Raw genomic sequence first — 19,174 nt, 5'->3', positions numbered from 1 at the left:
ATGTGTTGTGTGAAAAAAAAAAAAAAAAACATGAACAGAATGCTTTTGTTGTGTGTCACCTTCAGTCAATCTGTAATTTTCTCACATTATGCAGAAGTGTGAAATTATTATTTAATTGTCAGTATTTAGAATACACAAATTGCTAGCTACGAAATTAGCCTTACAAAGACAATGTAGTCTGACATTTTATTCCAAAATATTTCAAATGTCATTTTCGTCACAAAACAAAAGTGAGTTTTTTTTTATTTATTATTCCTTCCACAATTCACACGACCAAATGTGTCCAACTGAAGCAACACCCTCACCATTAAGCTTTTCTTTTTATTATTGTTATTAATTTTTTTTGTACTTTGATTAATTTAAATAATTCAGAAGTATTTGTCCAAGAATTACTGCAGCAAGCATCAAGAACTCAGACTCTGTGTAGGTTGCATACCATGACAGAGATGTGCAGGATACGAAGCTCTTCCTCGGCGGAGTCACTAGCGGGGTAAGCGGTTGCCGCTGGACCAGGCAGGTTCTGACTACCGTCCTGATGGTGGATGTGGAAGAGCAAAGTGCCATTTTCCAACCACTGCTGCCTCCAGCGAACAAGGGGGATGTCTTCAGAGTTCCCAGAGATCTCTGCAAATATAAACAGAAGAAAATCAGGTTCAGTAAATGTTTTGTGTTGCATTGACATTTATGTGATGGTTTGCATGATAATCCATAAATACTCCTGTCATGCAAATATACGCAGTATACTGTGACTATACATTATTCATATCACTCCAGACATTTTAGGATTATCAAAGCAATCCCCTACAGCATTCAAAATTATCTTTACAAATAAACTTGAAACAGCCTCAAGTCTGGTTAATGGATGCAGAGACAGATGATGAGCTTGTCAGAAAAAATACACATTAATAACATGGTGCTACTGGACATCACATTAACAGTGGATTTAGGTGGAGAAATTATAAATAGGCTTTCTTTTATTTGCAGCTCAAAGCTAACTGAACATATGTTCTTGACATTGTGGAAAGTCGGTTTGATACGTTAGGACAGAGGATTTGGATAAGCCTTTGAAAACAAGTAACGTGTCATTTTATGACAGTTTATTGAACTATACAGGTGGGGTGATTCGCTGGATAAGTGCTTTTAATTTTTAATGGTTGCTATAGAATTCTCTTTTTGTTTGTCTGATGATGAGGCGTTTGTTCTTAAACATACTGATGTACTGCTGAAACAGATGAAAAACAAAGCTTTTGACCTGCGCTGCCTCTTCTGCATTAGTAATATTTTACACAAAGGGGAGGCAGACATCTCCTTTCAAAATGGTGCTTGCAGACTGTAAATCGAGGAGAACCCCTGACCCACTTTATGAGTTGTATATGCACAGGCACAAGCCAGAGTGACTCTGCACTTCATCACTAGACGCCATACATAGTCCCAGGGGTCAGGCAGGATACGGCACCTTTATTAATGAAACAACACGCATGATACAACAAACAAAGGCATGTTACAGGAATAAATTGCTGTTGTTTGCTTTTTTCCTATAAGGGTTTCTTTAAGCATGAACAATTGTGCCCCTGTGGACTTTTAGAAAATAAACTCTCTTAAAAAACATTTTCAAGTTCTTAATACTTTATTTCTCTTCTAAAAATGTGTTTTTCTCTAAGACCTGTTTTTCTTTGAAAGTCAAGAACACTTCCAGAACAATATAATTTAATTTCCACAACCATGTATTTGGTTTAATAGCATTATGTGATGGACCCAATGTCTTTGTTTAGTCAAGTCTAATTTTATTATCTAGTGTTTTGTGTATCCCAAAATATAAAAAGAAATCAGTGACACTTTAGAATAATAGTAGAAGAACAAATGTTTAATTAATAGTTTCTCCTGAACAAACTCCTTATTTGCTGTTTATTAATAGTAAGTTAATCAGTTGTTAAGATTAAGTATGAGAAAGGATTAAAAGTTATAAAATATGATCGTGCAGTATAAAACATTAACATGTTTGTTATAAGTAATAATGTACATGAACATGATATTATTCTTGTAACAGGAATGTGTGTGTGTGTGTGTGTACTTTGGATTGGTTAAATGCAGAGCATGAATTCTGAGCATGGGTCACCATACTTGGCTGTATGTCACGTCACTGTCACCGCTCACAGGCATGCTATTAAGTAACGAGTTAATTAACAATAAATATATTGTGTATATATATTATTTTATAAGTGTATAAAATAAATACAAATAGGTAACACTTTATTACAAGGATAAAATTTTAGCTATAAAATAGTTGCTTATTAGCATGCTTATTACTAGCATATTGGCTGTTTATTAGTACCAATAAAGCACACAATTATGCCTTAGTTGGCATGACCATTTTTAGATCCCTTAATCCACCCCATACCTAAACTGAACAACTACCTTACCAACTATTAATAAGCAGCAAATAAGGAGTTTATTCGGGGAAAACTCTTAATTGATTAAGTGAATGTCTTCCCTATTCTAAAGTGTTACCTACAAATATATAATATGTTTGCAATTTTTTTTTTTTTATATAATTTGACAAAATGTCAAAAAAAAAAAAAAAAAAAAAAAAAAAACTGCTAGAATATAAATGTGCACAAAGTTAAAGAAACAAGCATTTTCCTCATTTCAAAATTCAGCAGGATGTGCTTTTGATTTGAAATCACTTTAATTTGACATTAAATTATTGAATTTTTACTTTTGGCTAAAAATAATTATTCAATCAAAATGTGCATAAATAATATAAAATCAAGAACCCAGTGGTTAAAATTAATTAACTGTGTTTAATAAGCTAGTAGAAATCTGACATTAAATTTAGTTCTAATCCCTGCAGGTCACGACTCACGCATTCCATAAAAACAACCTGAAGACTTTCATTTCACACCCTAAGTCCTTTTCGTTATCGCAGATTTTTGTTTTCTTGATGATTCCGTCAGTTCAATCAACTCAACGTATTCAGTGTCATGACAAATTGTTAAAAATAACCAACTGAGTAAATATCTTGGAGAGAAAACTGTTCTAATGTTCTAATGTCAGTGGAGGCCAGCATCACTTCTGCTTTGAGCGTTAAGACAGAGGGTCACTGCACCTAAAAAAAAAAAAAAAATCCCAACAATAACACATTAACAAATCCTGTCCAGAGTGTGTGTGTGTGTGGGGGGGGGGGGGGGGGTCGGAGTATATCATGAAGGAATAGTTTCAACCTGAGCTTTCATTAACATTCTGCTGAAAATCTCTTTTTGTGTCAACAAAATAAAAGGAAGAAGGTGGATCGTAAGGTGATGGCCGACTTTCCATGTTTGGCTAAATTATGTTTTTAGTATAAGAATAATGATGTCCATCCATCCTAGACTACCCTCTTCTTTTAGTTGTTTGTTCGGGCTTAGTTTAGATTTGTATGTCCTTTAGTAACGCCACCCATGGATTAATTTATTTCTGTCATGCAGTCAAAACATGGGCTTTGAAAAAAAAAGTGTAAAGAAATAGTTATAAATCATTCCAACTGTTAATAGGGAGCCAAACTTTAGTTTGAAACTGTCGGACAATCTGAAGGCTGAATTCTCTTTTAAATGCATATCGGGCAATAGTTGCCTCGAAACGGCTGTTTAAATGCAGGAAAGCACAAACCAAAGGGAGAGATAGAAAGACAAAGAAAGAGAACAAGAAAAAGAGGGCTGGGGTAAACAGCTAGTACTATTCATCTCACATCCTGATGCAGTGTTAGAACCCACCCTCTCCTCTCTTTTACTATTTCTATGCTTACAAAGATCCACAGACCCAAATATACAATCTGGCCTTTGGCTAAATACAGCCATTAACAAAGGCTGCCTCTGAAGAAGAGCCTTTCTAGAACTGGCCGAGTGTTTGGCATCATATAAATGTTCATAGTGCAGACAGAACAAAGGCTAACGTTTCAGAAAGCACAGAGTGGTGGCCTGTTATTATGTGGGATTCGCATTTTGATTTAAAGAATGAACAATTTTAAAATACACTTTTTGTTTTGCAATCAAAACGATGCATATAGGCAGGAGGACTAAGGTTGCAATCAGCTTTTGTTCTCCATAGATTAGTCTTATGGTCATGTTTGCTAGTAACCAATTATTATAAGCAATTATGTTCTAATTGCTATTGTCTGAGACTAGGCATGGTGAGCTTGTGGAAAAGAAAAATGGCATCTAATACAGTGCAATTATCCCAACTCTATTCTCATGCTTATTTTACTTCTTTAATTCTGGAAATGTGAAAGTCTGCATAAACTATTTTATAAATTAATTTTTATTACTGTACTGTAGCTACTGTACCAAAAAATACATACAAATTAACAATAATTTTTGAAAAAAATAATACAAATAAGATAATAACAAATTATTATTTGTAAAATAGGTGATCGCATTTAGTGCATGTACTATATTGAATTATCCAAAACTTCAACACTGTAATTCATGTTAGATTCACAAAGGTCTTCTGCAGTTATCACACTATTAGAGAAACAATGATCATGAGGCATGAACATGACAACTCTAGTCGAGAGATGTTTTGTTCAAAGCAGATCAAAGTTTACCTTCACCGGCCTGTTCTAAGGTATGTCTCCTCTCTCTGCCAATTTTCCTCCTGAATAAGAATTCAGGGCTAAGCAATCAGTCAAAGTCAGTTTTAATGTGCAAGCCTATCCAACACCCCAAGCAGTGCATTGGCTAGTAAATGGTAATTTGTTAAAAATTCACAGCCATGTTTAATATTTCATGTTGGATAATTAGCCTTAAGACTGAGCACAACGTACAGCAAATGTGTGCCTTCAAGGTCTTTCTTGGTGCTGTTATATGGATATACACTAAAGAATGTTTGAGCAAAATCATTCCATGTTAAATCATAATTGATTACTGTGATTATTTTTTTTTTAGAATAATCAACAATGACAGATATTAACCCTATGAAGCCTGTTTAAAATGCCTCAACATTATCAACATACACATGCACTGCTTTTCTTGTGCTTTCTGCTTTGAGAACTTTTTCTGTTAAAATAACTTTTATATTGTTAGTGATATTTTAAGATTAACACTTAAAGGAAATCTTTAGGAATAGGTCTACCTGATTATCCATGAAACTGTTTTTTTTTTTTTTTGGAAAATATATGATCAAATGTGACCTTGGACTACATAACCAGTCATAAGTCACATGCTTTTATTTGTAGCAACAGCCTAGCAAACAATACATTGCATGGGTCAAGCTTTTAGATTTTTCTTTTATGCCAAAAATCATTAGGGTATTAAGTAAAGATCATGTTCCACAAAGTTATTTTGTCAATTTCATATGGTAAATATATTACAACTTTTTTTTCTTTTTTTTTACCCTAAGATTCCAGATTTTCAAATAGTTGTATCTTAGCCAAATATTGTACTAACAAAGCTTATTTATTCAGCTTTCTTATTAGGCATAAATCTCAAAAATAAATACATAAATGATCCTTATGACTAGTTTTGTGGTCCAGGGTCACAAATATGATACATAACGGTTTTGTGGAATGGTAATTTGTACATCCCTCAGTCACTATCGTATTGCAGTTGATTATATTATCTGGCCCCACAATAAATCCTACAGAGTTTTGATTATAAAACCACATCAGATCAGATGCAGCTGACATACTAATTATATGCTATACACCTCAAGCTAGATTGAAGTACAACTTTAAAGTGAATTGATTTGATATTGTAGAAGACCAAAAACAATAAAACAAACCAAACATTGAATCAGTCTTCTCAGAATTAACTATTTTTGGTCCAAATAAATCTGGATTATGTGAAATATAAGGTGGGTCAAAGTTTACTCTAGGGGCCTTGACACCAGATGAGATTCTGCAATTGGCTGGTCTGAAGCTTGCATATCAAACAATTATTATTGTAAATAAACCATTAATAAGATACACATAAATCACAGTTTTATTTTGTTTTTAAAACAGGTGTACACTTGCATCTTTTATGATTGTTTTTTGTCACACTGAATTATATTATTTCTTTGACAACAGTACAATGTGCAGTATGCCATAAGTCACAACTGACAGCATTGACTGGCCGTTTTACAACATTAATCATGTTACATTCTGATGTCCTTGTAGACACCCCAAATATTGAAATGGTATCACTTAAACAAAGTGAGCAATGCTTTTCTTGGAAAAGTATATATATCCACACACACAGGCACATGCACTGCTATAAACAGACATATTGCGAGAATAGTCTTTTTTCATTTATTACACCTCACTACACAATCCTGGCAAACAATTCTGTAAATTAGATTTTTTTCTTTGTCTTGTATTTGTTGCAGTAGAAACATTCAAAAATTCCTTAAGCAAGTTCAATTCACCTGAGAAGCCAATTGCATAAGATATTAAGACTTGTTTTCAGAGCATACATTGCATCAGAATATAGCTTTATTTTGTCTTTTTCTGTTGGCAGACTTATTTTAGCATAAGCCCTGGGTTTAAAATGAGCCATGTAGTAAACTGAGCTGGTACCTTCATCTTAAAGTGATTTTAGTTCCAAACCGAAATCAACAACTGTAGAGGCACTACAACGACTGCTAGATTCATACGTTTCACATTTAGAAACTCTCAATAAATAAGCACCACCAACCCGCCAATGTCACCTGCTATTTTTTGAGCCACCTGGAGTGCTAAATAATGCACACCGCAGGGATGAAAACACATACACACTTGAGAATATGCTGAGCATAGAATCCTTCACTTTGAATGTTGGAACTAAACCTTGAGCCCATTAACGTATTACAACTAACATGGGAACAGTGTGGCAAATGACTCGATATAAAACCACGTATAATATAGTGTGGTTAGGCCACGTGTTGTGGCTTCACTTTTAAACGTGACATTTCATTTTGCCTAAGAATCTCTATAGCATAAACCAGGTCTATAGAAATGAATTAAATCACATATTATGAAAATATTACTGATTAATTGAGTGTAGTTGTAACTGCACAGTTGACCTATTTTGCAATCAAATTACTGTAATTAAAACTCACCAAACCCCATTTTTGGCCATTTGTATTCACTACATTTCTGGACCTGGAAACATTTCAGTTGCATTGCTGTCTATGGAGGGTCAGATAGCTCTCCGATTTCATAAAAAAATATCTTAATTTGTGTTCCGACGATGAATGAAGGTCTTACGGGTTTGAAATGGCATGAGGGTGAGTAATTAATAAGATAATTTTCATTTTGGGGTGAACTAATCCTCTAAAACCCTTTTCAGACAATAAACTCTCTTAAAGTACTTTCTCTTTGGAGCGTTACATGCTCTTGGTGGATAAAGAAGTTCTGTAAAAATGCAAAGACTAAAGTCTAAAATCCAAAGAGATATTCTTTATAAAATTGAAGGGTCAACCCAAACCTCCTAAAACTGCTCGTTCTAACATGCACCCCAAATGTTCACTCAAAGAAAGGAGGCGGAACTTTAATTCTCACTGTTGCCGCCACCGCCATGTTGTGGAGATGCTGTGTTTCATTGTGAAATCAAAACTACTTTGTGTGGCCTTCCAAAAGAAGACACAACTAGAAATCAGTGGGTATGTTGTATTTACAAAACTGTTCTAGAACAGTTAAACCCAAATATTCAAATGTGTGCAGCGCATTTCATGGAGGACTGTTTCCTGATCCTGGTAGAGAAGACTCCAATGCCAGCTGTTCTGACTCACAGACTGTAAGTACGTTTACATATGTAACAGGTTTGCCACTGATGATTCAAATGCGAGTTTTGAGCAGTGTAGAGTAGCTCTTGTTATTTTTTTGTTTCTCCGATCCCAAAATGCAGACATGCTGCAACGCAACACATAAAAAGGCAGTATAAGTCAGCGGTTCTCAATTCCAGTCTTCGCGCCCCCTGCTCTGCACATTTTGTATGTTTCTATTATCGCTTTAGACATTTGTTCAATTCGAACCCAAGTGGCTTGTAAAGTGGACATCACAGAATATTCTGCCATTATTCCAGTTCAAAGAAAACGTATATGTTCCATTCAAAGTGCATTGAAGTGTGCTAGAAGTAGATTTAAACAGTATTTATTTTCAGAGGTATATGATGTCACACTTGTCCGTGTGTGAACACATTATGCAGCGCAAATCTGTGAATGAATGTTCTAAAGTGAAGTAAACTTCAACAGATTTCCCCTGCTCAGGGAGTAGGGAGCAATGAACACTGTCTAGGGACCATGTGAATCGGAACACAGTTCATGCACGGAGCTCACTTCTAATGAGCTGATTATCTGAATCAGTTGTGGGGGCACGAGGACTGGAATTGAGAACCGCTGGTATTGTCATGATAATCCATAATTATGTCCCCACTGGAAGCAACAAATGGCATGTTTATAATGGGTTTTAATGTTTTTGTCTCGGTGCGCCGAGACACAACACCACAGTAAAGTAAGAAGCGTAACATATTCCGTCATGCTTGAGGTATTAGGCCAATCACAACACACTGGATAGCTGGCCAATCAGAGCACACCTCGCTTTTTAGAACGATGAGCTTTGTAAAAATAGATGCGTTTCAGAAGGCTGGGCATAGAGGAAAAACAATAGTGTACATTATGTGGAAAATATATATTTTTTTAACTTAAACCATATAAACCCATTTCATTACACCAAATACACAAAATAATGTTCTTTTTAGCAACATCATGTCACCCCTTTAATAACAAAACCTGAATCCACACCCACTAAAAAAAACAAAACAAAGAGGTCAATGTGAAATAAAGTACTGCATTTTCAGCAAATATGCACTAATTTGTCACATGACATTGAAAAGCTAAACTCGTATATATTTTAATTCAACGGTAATGTGACAATTGCAGTTCAATGAGGCTCATCAGCCACGCACAAGCCTGCTCTTGCACTACAGCACATAGTGTTGTTACTGAGTCTTATCACAAATATTCAGGGGGAACCACAATAGACCTATCACTAGTCTCAGCCTCGGTGGGATGCCGGTGGAGCGTCTGTAAGCGTCTATTCAGTCAAGTGCATATAGGTTCTTTCCACTGATCACATACACCAAGAGGCTAATCTGGGGACACCGCTTTAAACTCTGAGCTCTGCCGAAGCAGCAAAGTTTTTCAGCATGATATTTATATATAAATATATATATATAACCACCTGCATGACAAAGAGGCCCCTGCCTCCCCCAACCCAGCAGGAGGCAAACAAAGCAAGTCTCTCAGCAACGACTCTCCATTTGTGTCACAGCGGGAGGATTTCAGAAGACATTTTCAGGGCAGTCAGGCTTAAGCGTGGGCAGGCCAGTGTCGATCACAGACACTTAACTGGAAAGCATATGCATTAATGATATCAATAACACCATGTTCAAATTAGTGGCTAACATCATACAGTTCAGGTCCAGTTGGCTAAAATTTAAATAACTAAAAATAATTAAACAATAACAAAACAATCATACAATGATTATCATATGTATGTTAATTACAACTGATTCATTTATTAAAGCATTATGTCAAATATGTTTAAACAATTAAATAAAAAAAAATAATAATAATAATAATTCAAATTAAATGTCCAATATTCATTATAATTAAATCAATATTGTACTACTAATAAATTAATTCATTTTAAAACATGTGATAACTTCGCCCAGTCAGACATTTACAAGCATCACCTGTTTGAATCCAAGATACAAAATCGCCACTATAGAAACCACATGTGTAATTGAATTTTGGATGCCTGACACAAATCCTTTGCCTCGGCAACCCCTGCATGACACATTATTTCACCAAGGCGGGTCGATTATGGCCAATTAGGTGAAGGTTACAGGGTTAAGCCTTAAGTTGGCGGCACCCGGAGCTCCCTCACTGGCCGACAGCTCCCCTTAAGCTACACCTGAGGTCAGTTTGATGTTAAACCAGGTGCTAATGTGGTAGAAGACTAGAACAGAGGCTTCTGAAAAGGAATGCTCATTTTTGTAAAAAGAAAAAAGGGCCAGAGGGTCTTTGCATGAGTCTATTTATAGTGCTGGATCAAGCCAACAGGGCTTAGGGGACTAGAGAGATGAAAGAAGCAAGGACCTGCTAATGGAAGCGCTAAGGCTGAGACACAGACGAGAACATGTTCCTCTTTGCCATTCAACCTCTGATCACGCTACAGACAAAATAATCTGCACGTGGTGTGACTGAAATTTTGCACAAATGGTAATACAGTTCGTTTCGAGGTTCATTTGAAGCTGTTGCAGAAAAAAAGTCTCTCTAATGCTCTTCAAGGGGTAACGAAGCAACATTTAAAAAATATAAACACAGCTTGAAGTGCTTTACATCTCTTCTAAGGTTATCACAGACAACTACAGCAAATGACTGTGAATAAATTGTATGTTTATTGCATAGCATATCCTCTAAAACAAAATCAAGCATTTTATTCGTTTCTGCGCTTTCTGTGGTGTGACAGCAATACTGCAGGCAACTGCTCAAAGGCAGTGATCCAAAGAAGAAAACTTCATAAAAGAGGATGACTGCTGCCATCTCTCTCTCTTTTAGACATTCTTGGCTTAAGGAGAAAATTGAAGGTAATTTTCCTAAATTGCTCCAGCAAAAGAAACAGGTAAATCATTGTAATGCTCGTTTGGCAGACACTTATAGAAAGTCACTAGGAGAAAAATACGTTTTGTTCTTTTATCGTCTCTTTAGGTTTTTGATCACTTTAGCATCAAATGAAAAGCACCAGGAAAAAGCAGAAGGTGGAGAAACATACTCAAATTAATACAGAATTTGTGAGCTGCAGTCACCTTCGAGGGCTCAACATTAGTAACACGTTTCAAAGAACGGCGGCATCTGACTTGCATCTGTATACAGTAGCTAATAGCATGTGAGGGTTCACTAACGCACATGAATTACTCCAGAGACTTTCTGATCTTTAGTTCAAAAGAAAGTTTCTCAGCAATTCTAAAAATACTCCATGTTCTGCCTTGAAATTAGCAGATAATTGGAAATGAATGAGCAATTGACATGACATGCCAGGCTGAAGAGCTCTGCATGTCTTGTCATTTTGAAGCATTGAGATTAGTTCTGAGCTTCCCTTCGCTTCCTTCCCAATTTTGTTATTCCGGCATTTCTTTAATTCTTTAATAAACTTTTGTTGTTGTTGTTCTGAACTATATTATTGTCTTCCTCTTCAGATCTACAATATCTAATTATGATGCTTTATAATCGCCAGCTCTTCCGAATGGGGATAATTTTGTTTTGTTTAGCTTTTTTCTTCTCACTAGAACGCATCAAAGAGCAAATCTAAAGTAGCTATTTGAAAGTCCCAAAAGCATACAAATAATTTAGAATAATTCAGCTCGTAGTTTGTTTTTTTCATAGTTTGCTCACCAAGATAGTACTGATCTGATTTAAAAAAATAATAATAATAATAATTTGATTTGATGCTAATATGGAAACATACTATTCTTCATATATTATTCAACTTTTTTTTTTATCAATGTTGAAAAGTTAAAACAGTTTAATGATTAATAATTATTATTATATAACTATATTATAAATGCTATATATTTATCTTAACAAGTAATATGGCAGACTTATTTGCATATGCCAATTATAACATTCTCAGTCTTAATATTAACTATCGCCATTTGATGACCAATCATATACCACTGGCATAGTATCTGATGGCAGTTGTTTCAAATCATTCTCACATAGTTACTGGAAAATATCAGCTTGACATTTACAAACCAGTGCCCTTGACAAACAGCCAAAGAGATGTCTATGACATCTGTCTCCCCAACACAGACAGGCAAACAGACAATAATATGAACAGATATCCATCAGCAAATCTGTGTATGTATGAGTCATTCGTCACATTTTTTTTGTTTTTTGTTCTTGGTCTAATTATATAAAGCAACTCCATATGCATCAAACTGCACAGAAACACATTACAGCAGCAGTATACATGTATTCCTTAACACTTAAATATAGTGTTGTTTTACAGTTAAGCTACAAATGTATGCTGTAAGCAACTTAAACCATAAGAGTAAGTGATAACTCTTTTTTTTTTTTCTCCATAAATCAACTTCTTTCAACTTAAATATGAACCATTAAGTTTTACACTATGTGACAAATAATCAAATTACCTTTAGTTCCCCAGGTAATCAGAGCCTGAATTCCCATCTCTAAATGACAACACACTCTAGCAGATTGGAGGAACTTGATCAATCACAACTGGAAAACTTGATTAATCATACTTCATTAAATCATGAATTCATCGTTCGAAACAACACACATGAGCTCCATTCATATCCATCATCATATATTTCAGAATAAATTGATGGCATGCACAATAGAGGTGTGTTTGCCTCTGCACATATGTAATCGTAGATCTGAAACAAAAGTAAAGAAACTGCTTGTGATTTAATGAAATCAGAAGTATTGCATAAAACCATTCATCCAGGACATATTTGACGGGTGAAGCAATCAGCAGTAAAAAAAAAAATCATAAAAAATATCCTCATGTTAACAAATGCACACAAGCACTGTTTACACGGTAGAGAGAAAGACGCAGCTGAACTCTCCACAGAATTATCACTGACAATTCAGCATCCACTATATTCTCTACAGTCTGGCCTTCACGTTAATTTGTGTCTGGGGCGTTGGGTGGCCCAGCAGTATGGTGATCCATTGTAACTCAGTAGGAGAGTATGTCATGTTAAGAAGTACCGCATTGCTAATTGCAGAAGAGCTCATGGCGGGGTGATTCTAATAGATATACTGTAGATGAAATATTAGCACACCTACTGTTGTTTACTGCAAACAATGGGTTCTCTCCAACAAGTTAAAACAAGTTCCTGATGAGCATAGTTAGACATCAGCTACCTCATTAACCAAGATTTCTGTGGCACTTTGAAAAGAACTTCCAGAAAAGTCTTCTGGTTCATCCACCATCTGAATCTAGCTGACGGCTCGTTTAATTATGAGCCTATGTATGCCTTCGGGGTCAGTTCCTCATCAGAAGTGCACATTTAGATCGCAATGCCATTACTGTCACAACTGCTTTCACATGCAATTGAATACATTTCCAAAGATTTTAATTTCAGGTCTTGAGCAGACGAGAATACAACCTCTTTTCTGTTATACCATGCCTTATATGCCTTAAATCCCACCTGTGGCACCACTCATGAAAGAGTCCCTCAAGATGAACCGTTGCATACAGACATACTCATATTAGGTGAAATGTATTTATGTATAAGTGAATATATGATGAATTTGTTATGTTCAGAATAGAATATAGGCAGGGGTGCATGTAAGTGTTGCACAAAATAAAAATGCTCTGGGTAAATAAGTTCAGACATCACATTTGCGCACCAACATGGTTGACAGCACAACCAGCATTTTAGATCAAGCAGCTGTAATACTGTATAAGACTTCCCTTCAAACTGAAAGCATAAGTATAGGCTACTGAATGCACTGCCGGTTTCACAGTAAAATACAAAACCATGACCATTTCATTCACTGACGCTCTTCACTCGGCAGCTCTAAAACCCGGGAGTGCATTTTCCAGCAACCCGACAAAATAAAAGCTTGCTGATTTTATGTTTGAAAACATTGAAAATTATAAAAAAAAATGTTAATATTAGCATTGTATTTTTAAAGTGCAATATAAAATAAATTAGTTTGTTTTTGTATTGAATACTCTTTTTTTATTTTGAAATATAACAGTATTATCAAACTTTATTATTTTGTTTATTATTTTATAAAAAGAAAAAAGTGCAATAATACCATTATTACTGTTTTTATTATATTTACTGTTTCACACTTTGTGCAGTGTGAGCACCAAACCAAATCTCCAGGTGCTCTTATGAGAACCAGACTGAAAATGTTTTTGTGCATCACTGAATATTAGCATACTGTGTAATATGTTTACTGTTGCATATACTATACTCAGTACTAATAGCATATATTATTCTGTATACTACCTCAAATAACCAATGTTTCGAGTCAGTAAGAATTTTTTTTTTTTTTTAATTATTGCTTTTATTCAGCAAGTATACATTAAATTGACCAAAAGTGATATTAAACACAAATAAAATTTATAATTTCTATTTTAAACAAATGCTGTTATTTTCTTGAATTGAAAACATTGGAGTAATGGCTGCTAAATATACATCTTTGGATTAAATACAATTTTAGAAAAGTAAAAAAATAAATAAATAAATAATTAAAGTATTTAATAAACATTTCATAATACTGTATCACTACTTTTACTGCATTTTTTATCAAATGCTGCCTTGCTGAAAATCTTTTTTTTTTTTTTTTTTTTTAGAAGAACCAACCTGATATTGGTTTTAGTCTAAATTGCAAATGGAAGATAACATCAAGCACACTGCAAAGTGGGACACAGTAATAAACAAGCACAGTGTGCTGAGACTGTACTACACATTTTGGCGAATGTACAAAAACTATACAGTAAATGTGCATGCTGTGCATAATATGTATACTGCAATGCATACTGAATTGGAGGCAAGAAGTATGGTAGTCTGCTTTTCCGAACTCTGTTCTCCCACCCACAGAGCAATTCCTACTTTACCTAGTGGGACTGCCTTTTCCTGAGACTGCAGCGATGCTCCTAATATATGCAAATAATACAGAATGGAAGCACAGAGCACTAAGTGCTACTGTAAGGGACTCAATTAACCTAATATTTATTGGCCCTGCTCAGCAGAGGTGCCTGCACACATCTTGTCTTCGACTTCTCAAGCAAGTATTTTCAGCAAAAGCTAATGAAACAATTATGTAAGTGGCCAATTATAAAACAAAGAACATTGGAACACTCTGATAGTGCAAAAAGCAAGATGACATGCACTTAGCACTACAGCCCCCCATGGAGAAGTGTGTTAAAAGACCATGAGCGCAATAAAAAAAAAGTCAACTTTTCCTGGACAAAGCAGATTAACATTTGATGATAATGCATTATTATATATATATAAAATGCTACAAATTAATTACCCAGTGAGTGCTGCTATTTTTAAAAGACTGAATTAAAAAGGAATCACATTAAAAGCAAAACACAAGTAATAGAGAGAAAAAGAGAGTGAATGAGCAGCAGATCTGTAGGGACCAGCAAATCATTATCAATGGAGATACCAGCATGTGGTATTTGTGAAGTGTAATAATTTGCAAAGAGTCCAATTATCAAGTTTAGCATTTTGGTTTTTGTGCAAATATATGTTGTTGAGTGCCAAATCAGCATACAGTACAAGTAATGCTTGCAGAAAATTCAGATTTGCCTTCATGGAAATAAGTTACATTTTAGAAAATATTAAAACAGATAAATTATTATTAAATAAAATAAATATAATAACCTTACTGACCCGAAATGTTTTAATGATAGGTTAAAAAAAATTCTTTAGTAGACTATTTTAAACACTAAATCTGTAAAAGCTTCAATAATGCACATCCAATCTTCTTTATAAAACATAATAAAACTGATTCCATTTGTCATAACTATAATAGGCCACCAAATAGAAAAAAGTGTCCCTTTCTACATGAGTAATTTTACATGGGGAAAGGCCTTGTATATGACACATAGGCTCTTCACTAAAGTGCAACACTTCTGAAAGACTATGCTTCTTTTATTTAATAATGTAGAGTCTTGCAGAAAACAGCGTGCCCACTGTGCATGATCAATTAGTTCTGATGGCTGAAACTGGGTGGAAGTCAGAAACCATTTCATTGTTATAGCCTAAAAAGTTTCTCCCTCAGTGAAGTAGTGGTAGTAATTAAAGCACAAAAGCAACACATTTCATAAGATGGCTGCTTTCTTGTTAATTCTGTGGTATGGTTGTGTGTCAATCCTCAAAATTATTGCATTAACATATTTTTTTGTTTGAACATGAACATATTGACTGCTGCTAATAATTGTGCATGACTAATTATCATCAAATAAATTTTTAAAGTCTGATGCCATCAACTGCGTGAATTACATGGGAAAATGTCTCTATTTCTGAAACCATAACGTCAAGATCTCTCATTGTGATGAGGCAGCATGTGCTCCAGGTTTAAGCAGTTCATTTGGTCTAATAAGGACTCCAGATGTGAAGATAAGATTATCTTCTTTCCTTTATTATTGATGTAGTTCTGTGCCCAAGGACTCCTGGAAGGCCTAATGGTGAATAGAGGAGATTTCTTTCACAAAAATGGAATTAATGATGACTTCCTAAAAATATCTGGAAAGAATCTGGACTGTTTTAATCTGCATACATCGTTGGGCTTTGCTGAAGCCTCATGTTCAGAAACCTTCAAAATCATTAACCTTGATATCTTTGAAAAACTACAAAAAAGGCTTTCAACAAATGCAATGAATGATTCAGAACTAAATTCCAAAATCATGCACGAAAGCGGAATGAAGACTGTCTGAATCACACAATCACCTGGTTTAGGCGGCCAGGTCCTATATCTAGTGCCATTTTGCTATATAACGTTTCTAACAAGTGGTTATGATTCCTGTATAAGTAAAATGTAATGTAAGCCAAAAGCAAACAAACAACCTCCAATTCAGTTAAGTAATTCAGAGGAAGCATTTAGACTAAGTGATTTAGTCTAATTATTGTTCCCTTATTTTTTAAAGTGAAATTCAGAAGTGAAATGGATGCACATGAAAAACACAGAGAGCAACCTGCTGAGAAGCGAGAATTAATTTGACCTTTATGAAATTGCCTAAGAGTATTCAATCTTTATATTTTAAGAGGCTCATTTGCCTTCTCAAATAAGTTAAAAAACTTCTTTTCAGTGCACACTTTTATAATTAAATGAATCTAACCACATTTCAAATTTAGAATAACAACAACAATCCAAAGTAGCAGGCACCTTCTAATATCTAATCTAATAAAATAAAACAGATCTAATAAAAGTGCTTCGAATTCAAAAAAGTCTGACAAAAGTTGATAGATGGCTAGTTCACCCAAAAACAAAAATGTGCTGTTAATTTACTCATCGTCAGGCCATCCTAAATGTAGGTCACTTTTTTCTTCAGTAGAACATTAAACACTTTTTTTTAGCTGAAATCGCAATCATAAAATGCAAGTCAGTGGCTGCGGGATTCTGAGGATAAAAAAAGCATATCAAGCAACACGAAGTTAATACCTGTGTCTCTTGACAATATTTTGAGGTCATATGAGGCAAAATAATTGGTCTGTGCAAGAAACTGAACTTTATTGTTACCTGTAATCTGTAACCCATATCCCCAGGCAAATAGTATAGAATGATGCCTGGTTCTTAAACTAATCATTCTTTTGAACCAGCTCTGTTTTGTGAACTATTTGAACCAGTTCACCAAACCTAACTGAGCCATTTGAAACTGTTTGGAGCTTAAGCAGCACTGATCTATAAAGTTACTCAATCTAAATGTAACTTTTGGACATGCCTGACATTCACTCCAACTAAAAAAACATATATCATCCTATGATACTGCTTTTCCCCAACTAATGCAGCGCTCCAGTTCTTCGAACAGTTGACTGAACTGAGGAAACAGTTCCGACTCGGATGGAAAAGCTGACTATACCCACATATGTGAACCGAGACCTACCACTTGAATAAGGTGTGAAATTAAAGTTTTTTATGGTTTCTTTTTGTTTATTTAAAACTGTGACCTGATGAAGGCTAGTTTATTCACTTTATATGCTCTATAAAACATTCAACTTTTATTTCATCATTCTGTGTTTTAAAAAATTGATTTGCTTATAAGTCATGACATTGTGTGATTACTTAAACAAACTAATGAATTGAATTAGTTAATTGAAAACTTTTAAAAGAAACAGTTCAGAATCATATTTCCTTGTTGCCTAAGGCTATGAATTACAAGTAATAATGTTATAAACAATGTTTCTCGCACAGACCCATCATTTCACTTCATATGTCTTCAATATACTGTATCATTAGGAACCACTGGTATTAATGTAGTGTTCCTTGATATGCTTTTCTGATACTCAAAAACGTCCAGTGCTGATTTTCATTATATCAATCACGAGGACCACGCTTTCAGCTAAAAATCATCTTTAGTGTTCTACTGAAGAAAATAAGTCAGATACATCTCGGATAACCTGAGGCCGAGTAAATTAACATCAAATTTTATTTTTGTGTGAACTAGACATTTAAAAGGTGATTTTTATTTCTTAAGAAAAAAATAAATGCCATTTTGTTTGAAATTGTTTTTAAATGCAATAAATATTCATAGTTATTTTTTTGTGTGTGTGTGTGATCTAAAGTGTCAAGATACTTTATGTACTTTCAAATGTTTGGTACATTGCTACTTTTAATTTACTGCATACTATCATTATCTGTATTTACTGTCCTACATGTCCAACAGCATTTTGTCTCTCTTCTGCACACTAATGATAGCCTGCAGAGAAAGAAGCAAAAAAAGACAAAGAAAAAAACCTTTCACTGCCACCCTGCTGAGCATGTGAAAAATACATCTTTAAAAACTTTAAACAAAAATACAGAGGCTGATTCGTTTTACAACTGTGAACTCAATCAAGGAAGGCTTTACAAAATTCAAAAAATGGCTTTTTATACTGGGTCTGATTTAAAAACATAATATTCCTGGGAATTTAAAAGTTCTAATGACTTAAAATACATATATTTAATATTATAAAATTAGGGATATAAAATGACACAATGAGAACAGCTCAAAGCCAGGCATCATTTGTTGTTTTCATAAAGCTCTCACAACCTTGCCAAACTCTTGCTACCTTTTCACACAGTTCGCTTACATCAGACTCTCTGGAGCTTTCCCAGAGAAAGAATGAATCTTGGATGAAGGACATGTAGAGAATGCAAATTTTATGTCTGTGTTTCCCTTAAACTTCAATTTCTCAGCTTCAGTTATGTAGACAGGTCGTCTGTCTTCCCCCTCAGGGGTTGCTTGATGACATCTGTCGCCACATATGGCGGCCAGAAAGAGTGTTTGTTTTTAAATCTAATGATAAGCGCGACAGTGGGATCTATTATGTGGAGAAATGATAATGGTATTGCAGATCATATTTTCAGAAAACGTTTTATCCTATTAGAGTGCACGTAGTGTGTTATGGTGGGAAAAAATGCAAGAATGATGAAAAAAGGTTTCAAGTGCCCAAGATGGCAGCTAGGATAAAATCGTTGAAAGAAA

General features: G+C 34.7%; 1 protein-coding gene across 3 annotated transcripts in view; it reads right to left on the bottom strand.

Annotated features, from left to right (window-relative positions):
- astn1 (astrotactin 1) overlaps nucleotides 1-19,174 on the bottom strand; it is a 259,446-nt gene that overhangs the window by 218,537 nt on the left and 21,735 nt on the right. For all 3 annotated transcript variants that reach the window (XM_026205809.1, XM_026205810.1, XM_026205811.1), the window contains exon 2: nucleotides 437-624. In XM_026205809.1, coding sequence (XP_026061594.1) covers nucleotides 437-624 — 188 coding nt within the window. The remainder of the gene's footprint in view (nucleotides 1-436; nucleotides 625-19,174) is intronic.

This window comes from Carassius auratus, chromosome 27 (assembly GCF_003368295.1).
Source record: "Carassius auratus strain Wakin chromosome 27, ASM336829v1, whole genome shotgun sequence".
In the NCBI taxonomy this organism is placed as follows: domain Eukaryota; kingdom Metazoa; phylum Chordata; class Actinopteri; order Cypriniformes; family Cyprinidae; genus Carassius; species Carassius auratus.
This window is presented reverse-complemented; position numbering and strand designations above follow the sequence as displayed.